Here is a 20,051-nt window from a genome sequence, read left to right on the forward strand (position 1 = left end):
TCCCCGTGTCAAAGGGTGTGGTGAGAATTAAACGAGACAGTCCATTTACATGCCTAGTGCCTCGCACAGAAGGGCATCCACTAAGCGTCGGTTACCGTTTTATTCATAGGCGCCATGTGCCACGGCCGTATTAGATAATGCCGGGACTCTGGTGAAGATGCACACCAACTATTTTTGTATTGGATTTCGGTTTTGTGGCCCTTTCTACAAATGTGGTTATTGGGCTGATTGTCAGAGGGCATGTTGTTACATTCTTTCTGGGGGAACCCACATTTGAGTCACCACGGCAGCATGACGGGTCTGGACTGGCACGAGAGTCCCACGGCCTCCCGGTGGGGCCTTAGCTGCCCCAGCGCTGCGTCAGCCCCTGTCCTCAGAAACCTCTCTGGCTCCCTGCTCAGCAGGGTGGGAAGCAGTGCTACTATTCCATTTCCTTTTAATTTAATCAATCTGTGTAGGATTGTTTGTGCAATATAAATATAAAAGGGCCCCTTAAGCGACCGCGACCCGCTGCTACTGTCGGGTAGAGGGACAGATGTGACCTTTGCTACATGCACCAGAGTTTAAAAGTTGCAGCTAACAGCAGTAAGATCTTCACAGCCTGCTTTGTAAGCCAGTTGGAGCGTATGGGACCAGCTCAGGCTGGCCTTGGGCCTGGCCCCCAAAAGTGCCTTGTGCCCATATTGGATTCTTGACATCACCATCTCACAGTCGAGAGAGGCTTGCTCCCATGAGCTGGATTTCTTAAGCTGACTTTTTATGTAAAGTAAAATGTATTTTTTATGCCAGATGTGGTAAATGAAGGGATTAGGGAATAATTGCATACTTTAGTAGGATAAAATAGGGAGACAATTACCAACCGTCTTTCAGGTTAATTGGGAAACGTTTGCAGAGGAGCTAGCATTCCAAGCAAAGGAAGTGGCCAGAGTTGCTTAAAACAGAATTGTGCCAGGCTTAGAACATTTCCTGAGAGGAGATGTGGATGCCTCTAGGAAGCAAGTTATATGAGCTGGCCTGGGAAACGGCAGAGGGTGTCAGGTGAACAGACACATGTTGGGTGCAAGTGTGGTCCAGGTGCTGAAGAAAGAAAAACAAGCAAGACAGCCCAATACCTCACTACTTTGCTCCTGGGAGAAGAGGCGAGAATAACCTGCTAATAATAACACTCTGTTGGTGCTTTAGCAATAGGGAGAGCAAAGTACTGTGGGAGGACCGAGGAAGGAATGATCAATAAATCAGAGGTAGAGGGAATAGAGCTGGTTAATTTCTTTTTAAAAAGATTTATTTACTTTTGCATAGAAGAAGTGTAGGTGTCATTCAGAGGGGTGGGGGTGAGAGGATTCACCAGAGATGGAATGGGTTGCAGAACAGATCTACTGAAATACACTGCTGAGGGGAGCAACGGCAGATCTACTGAAATACACTGCTGAGGGAAGCAACGGGTGAGACAGGAGAGGTCTGTGCCAGGTGCACGGGTGTCTCTGATGTTGCGCGATTTGCTGGTTTTATGGGACTGGAGCAGACAATGAGATTAAAAGTGTGAAGAACTCGTGCATGTTTAATTAGAGCAGCTCACTCTTCTCTCTGGCCAGTGTGTGCTTTGAAGGGGGAAGTGCTGCAAGCCCTGAGAGCTCCTGGCGGCTTTTTCGCCATGGCAGTGAGGACTGAGACATGACTGGGAAGTGGGCAATGACACCACCAGGGTTTAGCAGACACGTGGGTGGGGGGTCGTGAGGAAGGAGGGTGAGTCCAGTGATCCCATTTTTCTACCTCCAGCATCTGCATGGATGTTACGATCATAAACCAATTTTGGGATTAGAGAGAGGAAATGGGAGTTGGGGTGCAGAGAAGGAAGAAGGGTGTTGTGCTGGGTCTCTGATATTTTAAATTTGAAGGGCTTAATGGAACACCCAAATAGAGAAATCCATAGGTAGCTGGAAATTGGGGCTGGAAACTTAAGAGACGATATATGTTTGTTTCCTCAGTATGGAGGGCTTATACTTAAAGCTCTGGAAATTGATTTTGTTTGGGGGAAGAATGCCTTAGGACTTGCTTGCTGAGAAGACTCAACGTGTTCAGTGTGCATATAATCCAAGGTCACATTAAACTTGGTTTAATTTGTATTCTTTGCTCCATCTCCGTTGCTCTCAAAATGAAGATAGTAGAGAATTGATGTGTTTTGGTGATGTGTCATCTTCAAGCACACTGTTTTTTTAAAAATTTTTATGGAATTCATTTTCATATACTTTTTATTACTGTTCATTTCTTGTACACTGTTTTCTCCTCTCAGGTGTATAAGCACACTATTTCAAATGGCTCCCTTTGGCCTTAAAAAAAAAAACCTGCTTTAAACTTAAGTCTATCACATTATTGAGCTAGGTTTGTGAATTTCACTGGCTAATGCTCATTATTTCAAGGAAGCTAGTAGCTCTTATCATGACATCTAGCTTTGCTCCTTCAAGATGACCGTGTCTGTGTTATCGGTCACTTTAATTCCCTCCCTCTGCAGGAGCTGATGCAGCAGAATGGGATCAGCTACGTGTTAAATGCCAGCAACACCTGCCCAAAGCCTGACTTCATCCCTGAGTCTCACTTCCTGCGGGTACCTGTGAATGACAGCTTTTGTGAGAAAATTTTGCCTTGGCTGGACAAATCGGTAGATTTCATTGGTAAGTAGCTCGAGTCACAGATAGGCGCTTTGTGTGAAACAGCCTTATGCCCTGTGGAGACCCTCCCTTCTTGTTTTGTTTTTGTTTTTGTTTTTGTTTTTTGCCTTGAGAGAAAAGGAGCTGTTTCTGAGATTTCATGAGTCTGAAAACAACAGAAGGTGCTGCTTATCTGGTGAGGGGCTGGCCTGATCTGATTGTGTGTTGCAAGTGTTTAGAGAATCAATTAAACTTGGGGGACTAAATCACCTTATCTACCCATTCAAATCCTACAAAAGACTGGGGAACTTTGGGTGGCTTTCACCAGTGTTTTACCTTGCTGCTGCCTTGTTTACCCAAAGAAAGGCAAATCCTGTGAAAACAAATCTCATGACATTTAAAGTCTGCATGTCACAGGACACGTAAGCCTCAGCCCACAGGCCAGCAGTTTGAGTAGTTTGGGGTCTAATAAAATCCCCATGCGCCTCTGAGTGTGGCTGTCTCCAGGTGTGACCTTTAGCACACGGTTTTGCTCACTGGACCCATCAGGTTTGGAGCTCCCCAACCCTTGCTTCAGGTGCTGTGGTGACCCTTTGGGGCCACAGGATCAGGTCTGCTGGTGCATGGTGACGTCTGTTTGAAATGTGGTTTCGGGGAGAGCGACTGGACAGAGAGAACCATTGCTGGCACTTGAGAACATAACAAGGTGTGACTCTTGACATCCACGGGAGGAGGCTTTGTTGTTTTTTTTAAATCCTCATCACACAAGTTCTAATTCATAATTAAATGGATTGAATAAGTTACTATAACTTTAAAAAAAAAAGCTGCTTCCTTTTGAAATGGAAAATACATAAAATTAAGCTCCTCATTATAGCCTTTCATCTGTCAGAGGAGTTTTCTACCTTATGTTTTGGGAGCTTGGGGTAATGCGGAAACATTCCCCTTTTTCAAGGATCCATAATGGCAGAAGTTTCTATCTTTAATTAGGATCTTTAATTCAGCAAACAGCTTTATGGGCTTAGATAATTGATGCTAAAATAATCGCAAACCAAATTTCCCAAATTTCATTGCTGAAAAATACTCAGCATATCATTCAGTTTTTAAAAGACTTCTTAGTTTTTTTTTAAACATGGTTCATGTTTCCATTGCTGGTCCTTTTGATCCAGAGGACTGGCTCTCATTTCAGCTAAAATTTCAATTTCAGGATCTGTGCAAAAAGACAAACTGCTTCTGTGAAGCCTGAGCTTCATGATTTTAGCAGAAAACCGAGAATATGAGTAACATTGCCCACAGCTTATTTTCTTCTCTCTTTCCTTTTTTTAAGATCTATTTATTTATGCATATAGAACTGGGGTGCAGGCCAGAGGTGCAGGGGCAGTGAGAAGATTCACCAGAGACAGAGTGGGGAGCAGAACAGGCAGATTGATGAAGTACGCTGCTGAGGGGAGCAGCAGGTGAGACAGGAAAGGTCTGCACCCTGTGGGTCACCTCCAGGGCAGAGGTTGCACCAAAGCAGCTGTGGCCACCTTCACAGATTTACAGTGCTTTAACCTGTTGTGCTACCAGGGATGGTCTCTTATTTTCTTCTTTCAGGGGGAGATATTGGGGTCACCCTATAGACTTCACCCATACAAACAAAACTTAACCCCGTTCCACATTGATCAGATACACACGAACACATTTTATAACTCATTTGTATTATCTGAAAATATTTTTACTTGCTTATTAGTATTTCCCTTGCTTGGCTGTAATTACTTAGGGTGATTCACCTTCCTTATCCCACCCAAATTACCCATGGCAGAACTATAGCCCACATTGGGCATCTAGCCGGTGTCCACTATTGGCTAGTTGTCTTCCTCAGGCTGTTTCAGCCACCGTTGGTCACTGAGTGTCACATGAAGTTCCCCTCATACCAGGACTCACAAGTGCATGGAGCAGCAGGCAAGACAGGAGAGGTCTGCTGCGCCACGTGGGTCACCTCCCTGGCCAGAGATCAACTCGTGCTGCAGTGACTGCAGATAGCTTCATAGTGCTGTGACTTAACCCATAGGGTGCCACCAGGGAGGCCCAGGTGGGCCACCTCCCTGCCCGGGAATCAAACTCGTGCTGCAGTGGCTGGCGATAGCTTGACAGCACTGAGACTTTAACCCCTGCACCACCAAGAAGGGCCACAGACCCATTCCTCATGACTGTAGTTCCCTCTCTGTTCCACTGTGAGAGACATGGACTTAAGATGTCCTCTCAGCCACTTCCGCGTCCTTTCATAGAAAGCATGGCAAGAGCAAGTTAGTACAGCAGTCCTGTGGGCCTCAGCAGAAATGTTACTGCCTTTGGAGACTTCCTGGCCTGTTGGGCACCGGGCACTCAGCCCACCGCCTGAATAGTGGCCACAGGGGGTGCAGTGTGTGTGTCCTCAAACCTGTACGGTCAGGGCCTTCCTGCTGGTTGTGATTCGCATTTCAGGGTACCAGAGTCTGCTCTTCACTTTGCAAACCTTGTGGAGCCTCTCTGAGTGTCAGTTCACCTTTCAGGTGGCGGTCATAGTATCCCCGTGTCAAAGGGAACTAGTAGCTTTGAGCTACTCGTGAGCTACCGCAGGCCTAGCTGGCTGCTTCTGCGGGGCCCTCTCCTTCTTCTCTGTCTCTGTGGCTCTGGCCCAACCCCAAACTCTTGACTTTGTAATTGGGTCATGCAGGGAGGTACTTTGGGACCAAACTGAGGAGTCACGCCTCTGTGGGTTATTAAATGATTTGGGGTGAGTTGAAAGTCCTATTTCTCAGTTTCCTGACATGGAACTGAAGATGACATGTCTACCTTTTTGAGGGTATGGCGAGGATTAAAAGAGGTGAAGTGTGTGTTGGAGTCCCTCACCAAGTGCCTGCCATAACTGGCTCTTCCTACACAACAGCTGTGTTAAAAATTGGGGGTTGTTTTTTCAGCACCACAAATGTCACCTCCTCCTCCCTAGCTCTCTTACCCATTTCGTATTATCCTTGCTCCCTTTTGTTCAGCCATATATTCTCCCTGAATTGTTCTGGTGGCTCTTTTCCCCTTCGAATCCTTTAACGTTTTTAAATAAAGTTGCTTTTTAAATGTTCAGCCTGCCAGTATGTTTGTGGTACACACTGCACATCCTGTATTTGGCCTTTTGAGAGAAAGTGATTGATGGTTCATTGCAGTGCCAGCAAGCACTTTCTCTTTGGGCTCTCTGGTGTCATCTCACAGTCCTGCCTCTTGTGGTCACTTGTCTTCTCATAGCTGTTCTCCAGTGTAGTGCTCTCTGAGTGACACTGCCCCTGTATGCTCAGCCTTCCGACTCACGCATACCCACTTACACATACCCACACCACACTCTAGTGTACCCCTCAGGCGTGTGTACCCTGAGCCCATGCACCAAGAGCTTCCTGTATGAGCACAAACAGGTCCACAGGTGACAGTCACACAGGCCAGCGGTCAAAAGCCTGACCAATCTTCATTTACCCAACATTCATGTACTGTTACATTTTCTACGTAATGAATAGCTAGTCCTATGTTAGAGCTTTGTAACATTATAACGTAGAACACAGTGATATTACAGTAGCCTTGTGTCATTCAGGTGCTACAAGCAGATTCCTTGGATCTCTGTTAATTCCAAGAATTAGAATTTTTGGTATCAACCAGAACAAGGACAAAAGGGGAGACTTGAGCTCCACCTGTCATCGTTGGTTGTGAGCAACCTATAATTGGGTGAACAGAGTACCTGCCATTGTTTCGAATGAACTCTGTTTAAATGGTTGTGTGATCATTTATCCACTCCCACCTGAAGGGTCAAATGTTCTTCAGCAATGAGACATGGTGCATGAATAGAATGTTCCTTAGTTCTTTGTTCAGACAGCCCTCCCAGAATCCCTTCTACCATGTTGAGGTGGATTAACATGATGCAATGAGGCAGTCAAGGAAGGGATGAAAGTTTCTTTGGTCCTTATAAAAGTGACCTTAAGTTCAGCAAATAAAATTGGGCCAAAAAGTCTCCTGAAGAAAAATAGTGAAATTATAGGAAGGTAGCTCTCAGAGTTCCATTCCTTTAAAAATAGTTTGAGGTAGCATCTTTTTGTCTTGTGATGTAGTAGCATTTTGATTAAGTCTCTGCCTTGTCCCTCCCTCCCTTTAAAAATAGTAACATTGTATATGTTTGCAATGAAAATATATTTAACAAATTTTAAGATGTCATATGTAATTTGTGTCAGAAAACAAAATATTAGTGATACCTTATGGGCTGGAATTTTGGATGTTCATTTCCTTGTTCTTTTCTGTATTTCTGAAGTTTTCTGCACTAAACAAGTGGAATCATGCAATCACAATGTAGGATTTATGCTCTGGGAAAGTCACTAAAATAGCAATGTAAAAAGAGCACAGTGTAAAGTACTGCATTACAGCCAGGAGCCTGTGTTAGGGACAAAGTGCTTATTGACACATTTGGCCCTTCACTGCCTTCTGTGTAAGTGCTGGGGAAATCACCTTCCCCTACCTCCTGGAAAGCATTTGAAAGGATAAACCTGTAAACAGGTGAGATCCACTTTGAATTTCTAGATGGTAGACACCCCAAGGCAGTAAATGGAAACAAGTCCTCACTGCTGTGACCCTTCTTGAATTTTGACTCACAGAGAAAGCAAAAGCCTCCAACGGCTGTGTCCTTGTGCACTGTTTGGCCGGGATCTCTCGCTCAGCCACCATCGCCATTGCCTACATCATGAAGAGGATGGATATGTCCCTCGATGAAGCTTACAGGTGAGGACAGGAGTGTGTCCTTGACTGGCTTTTCACTTGACCTGAACCTTAGCGAGGAGGCAGGTCACCAAGTTAAAATCAACCTTGACTGTTTTACTCCCACTCTTCACAGGTGACTTTGGATTTTTCAGTGGTATTTCAAAGATGGAAGAATGCATTTTTGGCTTTGGAACAGTTGTAACCATTGGACTTTGCCCCTCAAGTTGGAAACTAGCCACTGAACAGCTTCTTGCCCTCTGGCCAGGCCTGCATCTGTCTGAAGTAGCTTCCCTACCTCCACACAGCCCTAAGCTGTGTTAAATTCACTCTCAGCTGCTGTCTTAAGTTTTACTAAACAACTCAACGCAGAGGTAGCACTATCCTGTTATAGATATTGTGCTTTGTTTGAAGGTAGAGACAAGAAAAAGGACAAGAGTAGAACAGTCCTAATAGAATCTCTTACTTTGCCTCCAGGTTGGGGTCTATGATGGTGAGGAAAAAGTCTAATACTTTCAAACATAAAAATAGTTGTTAGACTCCATGCCATAAGTAAAAATTCTAGAGTTACCCAGATTTTTACTGAGTTGTCCTGTTCCCCTCTCTCAAAATGGAAGGTAGGCAGGTAACAGTAACTAGCCACACACACGGGGTTTCCATGCCAAATTCTCTGTCTTGTAGGGTAGATGTGGTCATTTCTATGTGACAAAGGAACAATAAATTAGACAGTGGAACAGATCAGTTGTAACCATTGAACTTTCCCCCTCAAGTTGGAAACTAGCCACTAAACAGCTTCTTGCCCTCCAGTGGGGCCTGCATCTGTCTGAAGTAGCTTCCCTATCTCCACATAGGCCTCTTCCCTTAAGGTCCTCCTGCCCTGGGAGCAGACCAGAAGAACCATCCCCAGTGCGCCATATTAAAGTATTACTATGTGGACCCTAATTACTCTCGGTAGACCTGAGCCAGTTACTGTTGGCTATTAATTTGCTTTAGATGACTTGATTTCCAAGGAGACTTGATTCTTCTTACTCAGCTAACATGTTTTCATTATTATTTCTCCTGCATCTAGTGAGGAACGTCCATGAGGGTCGGGGTGCACTGAAGAATTTACTTACTATCTCTAAGAGTTTTTCCTCTAATGAGACATAAAAGTTACCTATGACTCTTTTCTACCTCCTGGCACATCTTCGATATGGTGGTTACAAAAAAGATCCAGACTGGTTTTGAATCAGCAAGTAATAATGTGATTTGGTCTCTATATGATGAGGATAATTGCACCTCCTGATGTAGGGTAGTTTTGAGGATTGAGCAGGTGATACACAGAGATACTCTGTAGCCGGTTATTCTGTTTAAGACAGGCAGAAGGAAGGGCTTTGATGCTCTAGCCATCTGAAACCCTTTTCTTCAGTCACTAAAAGGTGTGAGCTGTCTTGAGAAAGCAAGTCTGGGAACTTTGAGAAACACAAGGTGGAGACGTCAGAGCTGGAGCAGTTGGTCATGCTGCATGTTGACGCTGGCCCTGGTGTGCAGTGTCCCTGCCAGAGGGAAGGCCTCAGGTGCTCAGAAATAAGGAGCCAAAAGCCAGGACCTTTGGGGGCTCAGACACAAGGAGCCGAAAGCCAGGGCCTTTGGGGGCCTGGCCTCATCTTTCTAGCATATTCTGGAGATGTGTTCTCTAGCTCCTCAGTGTAGAGGGCCTTTTATTCTTCAGCCCTTTTTATTTCAACTTTTAAGCCCTTCATCTCCCAAAGACATTTGGGAGAGTCACTTAGTATCTATAAGATAAAGTATGGTGGTAAAATTCAAAATTTTTTCCTCTTTGTAGATTTGTGAAAGAAAAAAGACCTACTATCTCTCCAAACTTCAATTTCCTGGGCCAACTCCTGGACTATGAGAAGAAGATTAAGAACCAGACTGGAGCCTCGGGGCCAAAAAGCAGACTCAAGCGACTGCACCTGGAGAAGCCAAATGAGCCTGCCCCTGCGGTCCCAGAGGGCAGCCAGAAAAGCGAGGCGCCCCTCAGTCCGCCCTGTGCCAACTCTGCTACCTCAGCGGCAGCAGGGCAAAGGCCGGTGCCTCCTGCCGGTGTGCTGCCCAGCGCCCAGCCGGCCTTGCTGGAGGACGGCTCCCTGGCCCAGGCGCTCAGCGGGCTCCACCTGCCCTCAGACAGGCTGGAAGACAGCAGTAAGCTCAAGCGTTCCTTCTCGCTGGACATCAAGTCAGTCTCATACTCAGCCAGTATGGCAGCGTCCTTGCGTGGTTTTTCCTCCTCAGAAGAGGCTCTGGAATACTACAAACCTTCCACCACGCTGGACGGGACCAGCAAGCTATGCCAGTTCTCTCCCGTGGAGGAAGTGTCCGAGCAGACTCCGGAGAGCAGCCCAGATAAGGAGGAGGCCGACGTCCCCAAGAAGCCTCCTAGCAGCAGGCCCACAGACAGCCAGAGCAAGCGACTGCATGCAGTAAGAGCCAGCGCCGGCGGAGCGGCCCCCCCCAGGCCCCTCTTGTCCCCCCTGCACCGCAGCGGGAGTGTGGAGGACACTCACCACACCAACTTCCTCTTCGGCCTGTCCACCAGCCAGCAGCACCTCGCGAAGTCTGCCGCTGGGCTGGGCCTCAAGGGCTGGCACTCAGATATCTTGGCTCCCCAGACCTCCACCCCTTCCCTGACCAGCAGCTGGTACTTTGCCACGGAGTCGTCTCACTTCTACTCCGCCTCGGCCATCTATGGCGGCAGCGCCAGCTACTCGGCCTGCAGCTGCAGCCAGCTGCCCACAGGCAGCGACCCCGTCTATTCTGTGCGCAGGCGGCAGAAGCCAGGTGACAGGGCGGACTCGCGGCGCAGCTGGCACGAGGAGAGCCCGTTTGAAAAGCAGTTTAAACGCCGGAGCTGCCAGATGGAGTTTGGAGAGGGCATCATGTCAGAGGGCAGGGCGCGGGAGGACCTGGGGAAAGTGGGCAGCCAGTCCAGCTTTTCAGGCAGCATGGAAATCATCGAGGTCTCCTGAGAAGGTGCTTGTGGCTTCTATGGATTTTTTTCCTTGTTCACGAAAAATATTCCCTGTAAATCTGAAATATATATATGTACATATATATTTTTGGAAAATGGAGCTATGGTGTAAAAGCAAAAGATGGATCAACACAGTGGTTCTCTCTCCACATCTGCATCCGAGAAATCAGCTAGTGTTCCTCCCTACAGAAGTGGGGCAGATGCCAGATTCTCCGACAGATGGATTTAATGCAGTGAATTGCACAGCCTCTTGTTCTCACTAAATCAAGTTTTATTGGGTGTCACAGGCCGGAATCCCCTACTGTTTTCATGCCGTGCTCAAAGAGCACTCAACTGCTTCTCTCTGTCCAGTCCCTGCCGTAGTGCACCTTAGTGCTGAGTCTGAGCCAGCCTGTGGGTCGGGTGGGTAGACCCTCTTAGGGACAGAACCTGATGGCGATCCAAGAGAAGTGACCACATCCACACCACGTCACCTGACAGCCAGGTGACGCGAGCATCGTTCTGCTGGACCGGCCATTAGGGGCCTTGCCGAGATGTGCTTAGAGCAAACCCAGTACCTCAGACAGAAGTCGGGGCTCTCACCACTGCCATGTCTGGGCCCATTTCCTACGCGTCGTGAATAGGTAGGTAGCTAGCCACACTTTCAGACCAATTCAGACTGTCTATGCACAAATTCCCACTTGGGCCTGGATGGAGGTAGTTAATTTTTTCCTTCTTTTTCTCAACTCTACGAAGAAAGAGAAGGGAAGCCATCTAGGATTCAATGTAACAGCCAGACATCTGGTCATAGTGATGTATGTATGCTAAGGTTGGGACGCTAAACAAGTCTATCTCCCTCTTTATAAATCAAACAATTGTTCGAAATGGGATTATTAATCCTTTAAATAAAGATTAACTTGGTTTAAAGCTAGATGTGAATTTATTTGGGTTGGTAGCATAGCCGCCTCACGTGCAGGTTAGCAGAAGTAGAAATTTTCCATTTCTGTTTCATTGCAAGTACATTGTGTAAAAATGTAACCGCAAGGTAGAATTTTATAAGAAACCACCAAGAGGGAGGAAAAAGTAGGGCCAGGTTCAAGGTAAGATTGCTGAGTAGAGGCAGGAAACAGTTACTTCAGCGGTGTGTCTGCCCCTTGGTGCGGATACTGTTAGCGACTTCTTGAATGTCCGATTTACCAGGAATGTCCAGAGTAAGGCAGTGCGGAAGGTGTTGGGCTTTGGTTTCTGTAAGCAGGGCGCGAGCCGCAGCCCGGCTCTCCCTGCGACCCCAGAGGTGGGGTGTATGTGAGTGGTGCAGGATTAAGGTGGCCCCTGAGCCCCACCTAGCATGACTACACGGAGCCCACCCTGGTAGCTGGGAGGGAGGGCCTGGCTCGGGCGGACGGGGAGCACGTCTGCTTTCAAGTGTCCCGACTTGGTCCTGCCTGCGGCTCTTCCTGGGGCGGGGCGGGCGCAGTGGCCGATGCCCACCTCGGGTTTTTCTCCCAGTGGGACATGGGTGGCCCTTTGAGCAGGATGTGATGGATTGGCTTCCTGCGGTGCCTGCTGAAGGCAGCACAGTGACAAGGCGCCATGATGAGCTTCACAGAACTAGAGACGCGCGCTGCGTGTGTGATGTAGAACAAGGCAGAAGGGGAACAAGCAGCAGAGGGAGTGCCCTCCTGCCTTCCTGCCATCCTGAGAACGTTCATGCCACGATCTGGGCTTTTCTGTCTACATTTAAATCTTAGGTCTAATCAGATGTGCTCTCAGGGAGTCTGTCACAGACACAGGCGCATCAAAGCTCACCACTCCGAGTCTAGGCTCAGCTGCCAGTTTAGAGGGTCAGGCAGTGGCTCCAGTGTTAAGTTTGGGGCGGGGAAAATGGAGGGGTGTGGTTTGTATGAGGTCGCTGGGCGGAAATTCGCCTCCCATCAGTCGGATTCCTGTGGCCGCTGCCCGCGCCTCGCACTGCCTGTAACTCACTGCCATCCATTACAAGCTTCAGTCCTTAACCGTGAGTCAGTCTCAGTTCTTGGAGTCCAGACCACTGTGTGGAAGGGCAGTGTGAGAGGTAAGGCCTGGACAGCTTGGACCTTCTGGCTTGGGCATGTAATTGGGTGGGGGAGCCCTGGAGTCTCCTCAGGGGACACAGAAAGGTGATTTTTAAGGAGCAAAGCCAGATGTGTGTATAAGAATGCTAGAAATCGGTTTCGGATATTTGCAAAATGAAGTGGTGTATATAAATGTTCAATATGAATAGCATTTTCTTGGCGTAAGGCAAGCTGTAGAATGTTTACATTGTGCATTTCTCATTTGATGTGTCCTGTATGATAATATTATGAAATAAACTCAAAACTGGTGCCTGTTTATACAGAACTGAAAAAGGACTTCTCTTTGCAGCTATAAACTTGGCTGGAGCAGCAGCAGCCACTTTGTAAAAGGAAGCAGGAGTGGCCTTAAGTCTGAGGACAGAAAACAGTGCGGCCATCAGAGCTGTTCATGCTCTGTTGTGCACATGAGAGACAGGCGTATAACCTGGCAGTTCAGAGCTGGCCTTGAAACAGTGTCCAAATCCGGGGTACTTGAAAAGATTTTATGGCTGAGTCCAGAACTAGCACAGTTAAGAAGACAGATCCCACTTGTGGTACATTCGAATGTAAGATGTGAATGGTTTGGTCATTCTTGTAGGAAAAACTGGGTGGAATACAATTGGCCCTTGCACAATTCAGAGGTTGGAGCACCAGCTTCACCCCACCCCACCCTGTGCAGCTGAAAATCTGTCAGTTGACTCCCCCCAAACTTTATTAATAGCCTGTGGTTAGTAGAAGCCTGCATGGTAATATAAACAGTGAACACATGTTTTATATATTATATGGATTACAGATTGTGTTTTTAAGATAGTGAAAAAAAGAAGAAAATCACAAGGAAAATGCATTCGACTGCACCGTGTTTATTGATCCCATCAGTTTTCATCATGTGTTTGCAAGAAAATCTGCACGTACAGAGACGCTTTCCTACGTGGGTCAGGGGCCGGCTGTACTGAAGAGTGGTCTTCGTTGGCCTCGTGACCTCTGCTTATACATGACACTGGCCATGATGACTTACAAGACAAGAAGCTGTTTTACCTGTTTGCTACTAAAGAATTAGTCATTAAAGGAATAAAACTTTTACCATTCAGTGCAGGCGCGCAGAACAGTATTGATAAAGAGAATCACAGGGGATGTCATGGAAGTTGGCTGTGAAGCCGTCCGAGTTTCGATTTGAGAAAATAGAAAAGCAAGAACTGTCCTGGACCTGGCAATAAATGGAGGAGAGCGTGGGAAAGGACTAAGGGAGCAGAATAAAGCTGCCTGGCACGGGAAGGTGGCAGGAGGGAGGAGGTTTCAGGTCAGAAGACGTAGAGCTTGGAAAGACGTAAGGCCAAGCCAGTGACTACTCAAATGCTAACTGATTTGGAATTCTTAAGAGACAGCCTGTTCAGGGCAGGCGGGATAGAGGATGAGTTTGGGTCTGAGAGCTTAAAGTCAGAACAGGCAAACTAAAGGGAAATGGGGGAGGTGTGGCTTTCTGAGGAGAACTTGAGAAAATTTAAACGGGCCCTGAATGATATTAGCCTTCAGGTCAAAAAAATGACGCGAGGGGTAAGGTATGCTTACCCGGCCAGCTGATGAAAACTTGTAACTCCAAACCTTGTTTTTCTGACACTGAGCAAGAATGTTTTGAGTGTAGTAAACAAAGATTGTGCTTTTCTCTGAATATTACTCTGCATCTATAAATGGAAGAGGGAAGTAGGTTATTTCTGGCACTCTGTGGGGCCCATTCATCCTTGTACAGCATAATTATACTCGGTTCTATCTTCAAAGCATTGCAAAACCAACTGGAAAATTACAGCACCGTTAACAAGCCAGTCAGGTTGTCGCAGTTTATGTCCAGAGACATCAAACTGGGCTGATAACGTTTCACTCCTTTGGTTCTGGCTAAACACTAGTCCTTGGAAGTAATGTCCCCTGGGGGATGCAGGACGTGACCTTGTAGGCCAGAGGCCTTGGCCATAGGAGACTGTCCTTCAGCTGTGGTCTGGTTCCCTCTGGTCAGTTATGACAGTTTTGAATTCAAAGCACTTGGGCCACAAAACTTTGTAAGTTAAGCCGCAGGAGGACCACATCTTGATTGGCAAAAAAATTAACTGACATGTCCATAAATTCCCATGGGTGCCCTCTGGCCCTCAGTGTCCTTGGAGTAAGGGTCGCAGGCAACTGCGTGCCACAGGTCACACACTAGGAAGCAACTGGATTTCACTGCTGAAAAAGGTTTGATTTTTTTATTGTTTTTGGTGTGAAGTATATAGATAATGATGCAGTTACAGTTCCCCTCGTAGCCCCAACATTGGAATGGAAGATGTGTGCTTGGCATATGCAAGAAATTGAGGGTTTTTAACTATAAATAGCAAACAACACGACATCCCTTAGAACACTGTATCGCTTTCAATAGGGAAATGAGATGTCAGGGAAAGGAACAGAGACACAAAAGCACTTCACAATTAATTACAAGACACTTTACACCTGAGGTAACACACTTACACACATTCCCTCTGCCCTTTAAACTTTAGTATCAACATTTTCAGTAATTTCCTACTGAGTATTACATATCCAGGTTTAGCTGAGGTATAAACAAATCCAGCAGTCAAAATTTTGAATCGCTGTAGTTTTATACATGTGTGCTTACAGTTCCAGAGATGCCTAGTTTTGCTAGGGAGGTGCCAAGGCTAAGTTAGTTCTATAAATCAACATGAAGAACCATGGCACAGGTCAGCCCCCCAGCCCCCTTGGTTTATGTAACCCAGAGAACAGCATGTCTGTAGGACCTAAAAGGTAAGGGAAAGATTTCTAACCTCTGGTGGAGGAAAAAGCAAAGGAATACCCAGAGACTACCATAAAAATAACTCATTTCTTGAGTGCATTCCTATACTTGTGGGTATTAAGTCCTCAAAACTAATCTGCAGAGAACACTGGCGAGATAATCTATGTTCAAAATACACTTCATATTCTAAGAAAATTACCTCAGGAGAACAGGTACACATAAGTGTATAGCTATAAACTCCTAAAACTGAGGGAAACATACATGGTATTTGTTAAATAACAGACATAAACTCTACACCATCACTTCTTTAACTCGCAATTCATGTACTGCAGGTTTACAGGCACCTAACGGAAGGGCTGAAGGCCAGCTTCTACCAAACTGCCCTTCCACTAGTGAAGCAAGGCCTCTTTGATAGTGTCCGGAGTTAGCGATGATCTCACACACACAGGATTTTGAAAGGGGACCACTAGACAGAATAACTTGAATTTAGTCACTCTGGAGATGCAGGGCCAGTGCTCAGGCAGCTGGTGAAGATGCTCAGCTTAGCTGAAGGGTCCGCTGAGCTCAGAGAGGCCTGAGAGCCCATCCAGACCAGCTCAGACTGGAGAGGGGGTACAGACAGGCACCAGGAAATCAAATGAACTTGGCAAAGATTAAGGCAGGAAACTCCTAGCCACACTCTGACACTTGGGTTGCTTTCTCACCCCTGAAACATCCTGTAGTGGCCTGTGCAGTGATAGGGATTTAACCCTCAGAAATTCGTCATCGCTGTTTCTCACAATAGCAGATCAGATTCTCAGAATTCACTGGAAAAAGTAAAAGCAAAATGAGTGATCGTAAGGTTTCAGTCAGAGAAGAGCCACCAGGGGTGATGCAGAATAAGGTGTCTTTGAAGGGAAGTTACATTAAACCCTTCATTAAATGAGCTGGCGAGAGTCTACTGCTCCTTCACCTGAGTCCCTGGGAGGCTGGGAAAGAGGGTACACAGGACAATGAAATGTGCCAGCAACAGGCTGGAATGCACATTGCTGCTCACCGGGAGCCACAGTTGAAGGATAAGCAGGTCCCATCGCTGGCCCAACCTGCAGAAGATGGAGGAAAAGCTCTCTGGGGGGCTGGAGAGGCTGCAGACCGGCCCAGGGTGCCGCGGAGGTCAGAGATACGCTGAGATGCAACGTTCGGCTGCTACCCAAACTAAGCTCATGCCCGTGTCTCGTGGCCAACCCTAAACAGAAACCAGCAGGGAGGGGGATTCTGGTTCGGTTTAGCCAAGACTGTAAAACCCTCGCACACCATCAATATTAAACGAACTAGAATTCTTTCAAGTGATGTCGTTTACCTAGCATTCTTCTCTGCTTCTGCCCAGCAGTGACTAGCACATCTGCTTGGGACCCACATCTAAGTTAATGCCATGTTTATCCAACTGCTCCGTAAGCAGGGGGAGCTGGAGGAAGAATGGCCAGCAAGCACGTTTCATGCCAGGCTCCAGCTGCCTTTCTGCCACCTTCAGCCTATTAACCGCTGAAATGCAGTGCAGTGAGGGTAATGGCACCCGAGCAATTTTTATAGCTCTGGACAACCAGCCAACCCTTCATTCTTTGAAAGTCATGAACCTGTCCCTGTGTCCAGAGCTGGTTCTATGAATTCCAGGAACTTGTGAAAAGAACAAAGGTGATACTTAAGAATGCCACTTCCTGTGAAGTTAGGCCAAGGAAGGATGGATATTCTTTCTGCCCACTGAAATGGAACAGACTGAAGTTAGGAAAAATAAGTCTAGCTGGAACCTAGTCTAACAAATATCAGATAGTAAAAGGCATTATGAAATGGTGGAAAGAAAATCATAGGACAAAGCATGGCATGAAACAGTGTGGAGGGAGTGTGGACTAGACACGGGCCGGAGCCAGAACCCTGATGATGTGGAGACTCAATACCCAGCTCGGGGGACACTGCACAGTGAGGGGAAGACGCATTCCGGGGAGCGTGGCTGACTCCTCCCCCCTTCCACGACATTCGCTAGAATAACCGCAGCTAAGAATAGAGTTCTCAGTCACAGAACATCTTTCCTGATTTCCTGCAGAAATGGGTGAAGGCCCCACTGACATCGACCATCAGAGGGTGTGACACCGACTGTCGTGTCAGTCAGTGTGGCCCGGCGAGTTCTGCAGGCCGAGCGCCCTAGGCCCAGCACCTGGCTTCCAGCCCCAGGGCTCCCTCAGACCTTCTCCTCAGCCTCTGCTGCCCTTCCCAAGGGGCCGGGTCCAGGGGATGGCGTGGCGCTGAAGGGCCTTTGAGGGCTGCTGCTTCTTTGGAGCTCAAAGGGAATGAACGATGTTGGTACTCTGTGTCCTCAGAAAAATCCCAGAAGCGGTTGGTATTTTTAATCTATTTATTGCATCATCCTTCACTGTTGTACAATGTATGGTTTCCCGTGAAACTCCCACCACCAGCTCCCCCAGCACCGTCACACCGGTCCCATGCTCCTGCGGCCGTGCCAGGATCCTCTTCCCTCCTCTCTACACAATGTCTCTGCTCTATAGTTGCCTCATGGTTTTGATTTTTACATTATTATAGTTGAAGCCATTAATTTTTCACTATGGACTAAAACAACATTTTCATTAGCTTGATGTATGTTTCCTCTGTTAATTCAGCTGTTTATGTCCTCGATTTTGTTCTGGGTTCTGAAAATCTGCGACATGGCGTCTGATTACGATGCAAGAGTAGAACTGAATGACATTTACCTGAGGTCTGCTCAATGCAGTGGGAGCAATTTTAATCTTACAAAGACACCGAAGGCTACTCCCGACATCTAGAGCCACCTTCTGCGGGCACCCCGTGCCCTCCGCACCTTCAGCAGCCCGGCGCTAAGCCAGAGGGAATCTGGGGAGCCAGGTGGGCTGGGAGAGGCTCCCCTTCCGCTAGCCCTCGGCCCTCATGTCCCACCGCTACCTCCAGACTGGAGCCTCCTCCAGAAAGCTGCCGAGGGCGCCCGCGTATTCCCGGCTGGAGCCAGCAGGGCTGCCTGTGGCACCAGCCTGCACCTCTGGCACTTTCCATGGCACTAGAGGCACCAGAGGGTCTGGGCCCAGTCAGCCTGAACTTTAGAGTAAGAGGTTCCTCCCTCAGAACCCTGCAAGCCCTCGAGCACCCCCAGTTTACCAGATGAGTCACACAGCTGCTAGTTAACCCCTTGTTCCCAGAGCTGGAAGCCCACAGGGAGTGATATAAAGACACTCAACTATGTCTGCCCCAACAAAACCAACTGTCGGCGGGAGGTAAACCGGGCAGGCTGTAGACAGCACCTTCGGAGTCCCCAGACGACATCTGGGGCACCATGGCCCGCACACCACACAAGTACCTGCACTTTCCCTGGGCAGGAAGAGGGTGGCCAGAGGCCCTCATGGGAAGCCAACGGGGGGCAGAGTACCCTCACGGCCAGGCTGCACCCGCCCTTTGCTGACCACCCTCGCCCCGAGGGCTTCCCAGCTGCTCTCCCCTTCTTGCCACTTCTCACTCCACAAGCTGGGCTAGACAATGTACACTTTCAATTAAAAGAAACAAAAAACTTAAAGTAAAAATAACCCCCAAGGCAGAGTTCTGTGTCGAAATCCTAATAATTTAGACGTTTCGACCTCAGCTATCACAGACTCAGTTCAGTTCCTGCTGCACCGGCCAATGCATCGGGGAGGGGGTGGGGCACAGTCTGCCTCTCAGACCAGCCCCACTGCTTCACCCTCCTCTGGGGGTGCCGAGACCCCGACCAGCAGCCCCGGCCCTGTCACACCACCTGGCTCCCATGTCCCCAGAGTCCCAGCGGTGCCGGCTCTGTCCCAGGGAGCAGCGGCCGGGCAGGAGAGGCCTCGTGCTCTAGAGCTTGAGCTCGCGGTCTGGCTTCATGCTGAAGGGCTCCAGCCTCTCGCCCTCGGGCAGCAGGCTGTTGAGCCGCTCCATCAGGGGCACGGTCTGGTCGATGCCCATCTGGATGCGGCGGAGGATGGCCGACATTTCGTTGACTTTCTGGATCTGCTCGGCGTACTTGGCGTATCTCTTCTGCCGCTCCTGCATGAAGCTAAAGAGAGTTTCGACAGACAGATCCATCTGTGGGGAGAGAAAGGGCAGTACATTAGGCCTGTTGCCCTGGCCGGCTCCAGGGGACCGGGCGTCCAGGTGAGCAGCGCTCCACGGTCGAGTAGAAGCTGCTGCTGCGCAGGCAGCAAAACGTGCAGGTTGTGGGGAGTGGGGGGACCCCGAGCCACCTCGCAGGGAGGAAAGGCCGCCGCCGCCGTGTCTGGGAGTGGAAGCCACTCAATCTCTGGCCAAGCCCCTGGCCACGCTCTCCACGGGGAAGGCTATGGGCCTGGGGGTCAGACCGGGGTTGGAGCCTGGCTCTGCCTCGCGAGCGGGTAATACTTGCCCTTTCTGTCTCCGGTATGAACTGCACACAGCTGGACACAGTCCAGAGTGGCAGGCTGTCATGAGTAAGGCACCGAGATGGCACAGGCAAACCCACCTGGCACAGGGCTCAGCCTGGCACAGAGGAGCTTCAGGGCGAGGTCCCCATCCTGTCCTCCCTTTCCCGAGCCGCTGCTGAAGTCTCTCAGGGAAACCGCAAGTCCACACCATGGACCAGACCACTGGCGGTGGCCTCATGTACCCTCTTCCTCAAGGAAAACAAAGTGCAGGCTCCAGGCCCCCCTTTTGGGTCTCTCCTCTTCCCCAAGTGAAGTTCTTTGGAACCTACTGTCTCGACAGAACAGGGGAGGGCGCTTCTAGTGTATCAGATGCCTGTACCCCTCCTCTGCAGGGGAGAAACA

At 48.4% G+C, this 20,051-nt stretch overlaps 2 protein-coding genes across 4 annotated transcripts in view; one reads left to right on the forward strand and one right to left on the reverse strand.

Moving 5' to 3' along the window:
* Positions 1 to 11,301, forward strand: part of DUSP16 (dual specificity phosphatase 16) — a 71,435-nt gene extending 60,134 nt beyond the window's left edge. Inside the window, exons 5-7 of the mRNA XM_004693269.2 lie at positions 2,510 to 2,669; positions 7,289 to 7,412; positions 9,214 to 11,301. Coding sequence (XP_004693326.1) covers positions 2,510 to 2,669; positions 7,289 to 7,412; positions 9,214 to 10,396 — 1,467 coding nt within the window. The 3' untranslated portion in view covers positions 10,397 to 11,301. The remainder of the gene's footprint in view (positions 1 to 2,509; positions 2,670 to 7,288; positions 7,413 to 9,213) is intronic.
* Positions 11,302 to 14,608: 3,307 nt separating this feature from the next.
* The window catches only part of LOH12CR1 (loss of heterozygosity, 12, chromosomal region 1), a 68,036-nt gene continuing 62,593 nt past the window's right edge, over positions 14,609 to 20,051 (reverse strand). For all 3 annotated transcript variants that reach the window (XM_012732854.1, XM_012732853.1, XM_004693270.2), the window contains exon 4: positions 14,609 to 19,335. In XM_012732854.1, the coding sequence (XP_012588308.1) occupies positions 19,105 to 19,335 (231 nt within the window). In that variant the 3' untranslated portion in view covers positions 14,609 to 19,104. The remainder of the gene's footprint in view (positions 19,336 to 20,051) is intronic.

The sequence above is a fragment of the Condylura cristata genome, unplaced genomic scaffold, assembly GCF_000260355.1.
Source record: "Condylura cristata isolate star-nosed mole 26May11 unplaced genomic scaffold, ConCri1.0 scaffold00036, whole genome shotgun sequence".
Taxonomy (NCBI): domain Eukaryota; kingdom Metazoa; phylum Chordata; class Mammalia; order Eulipotyphla; family Talpidae; genus Condylura; species Condylura cristata.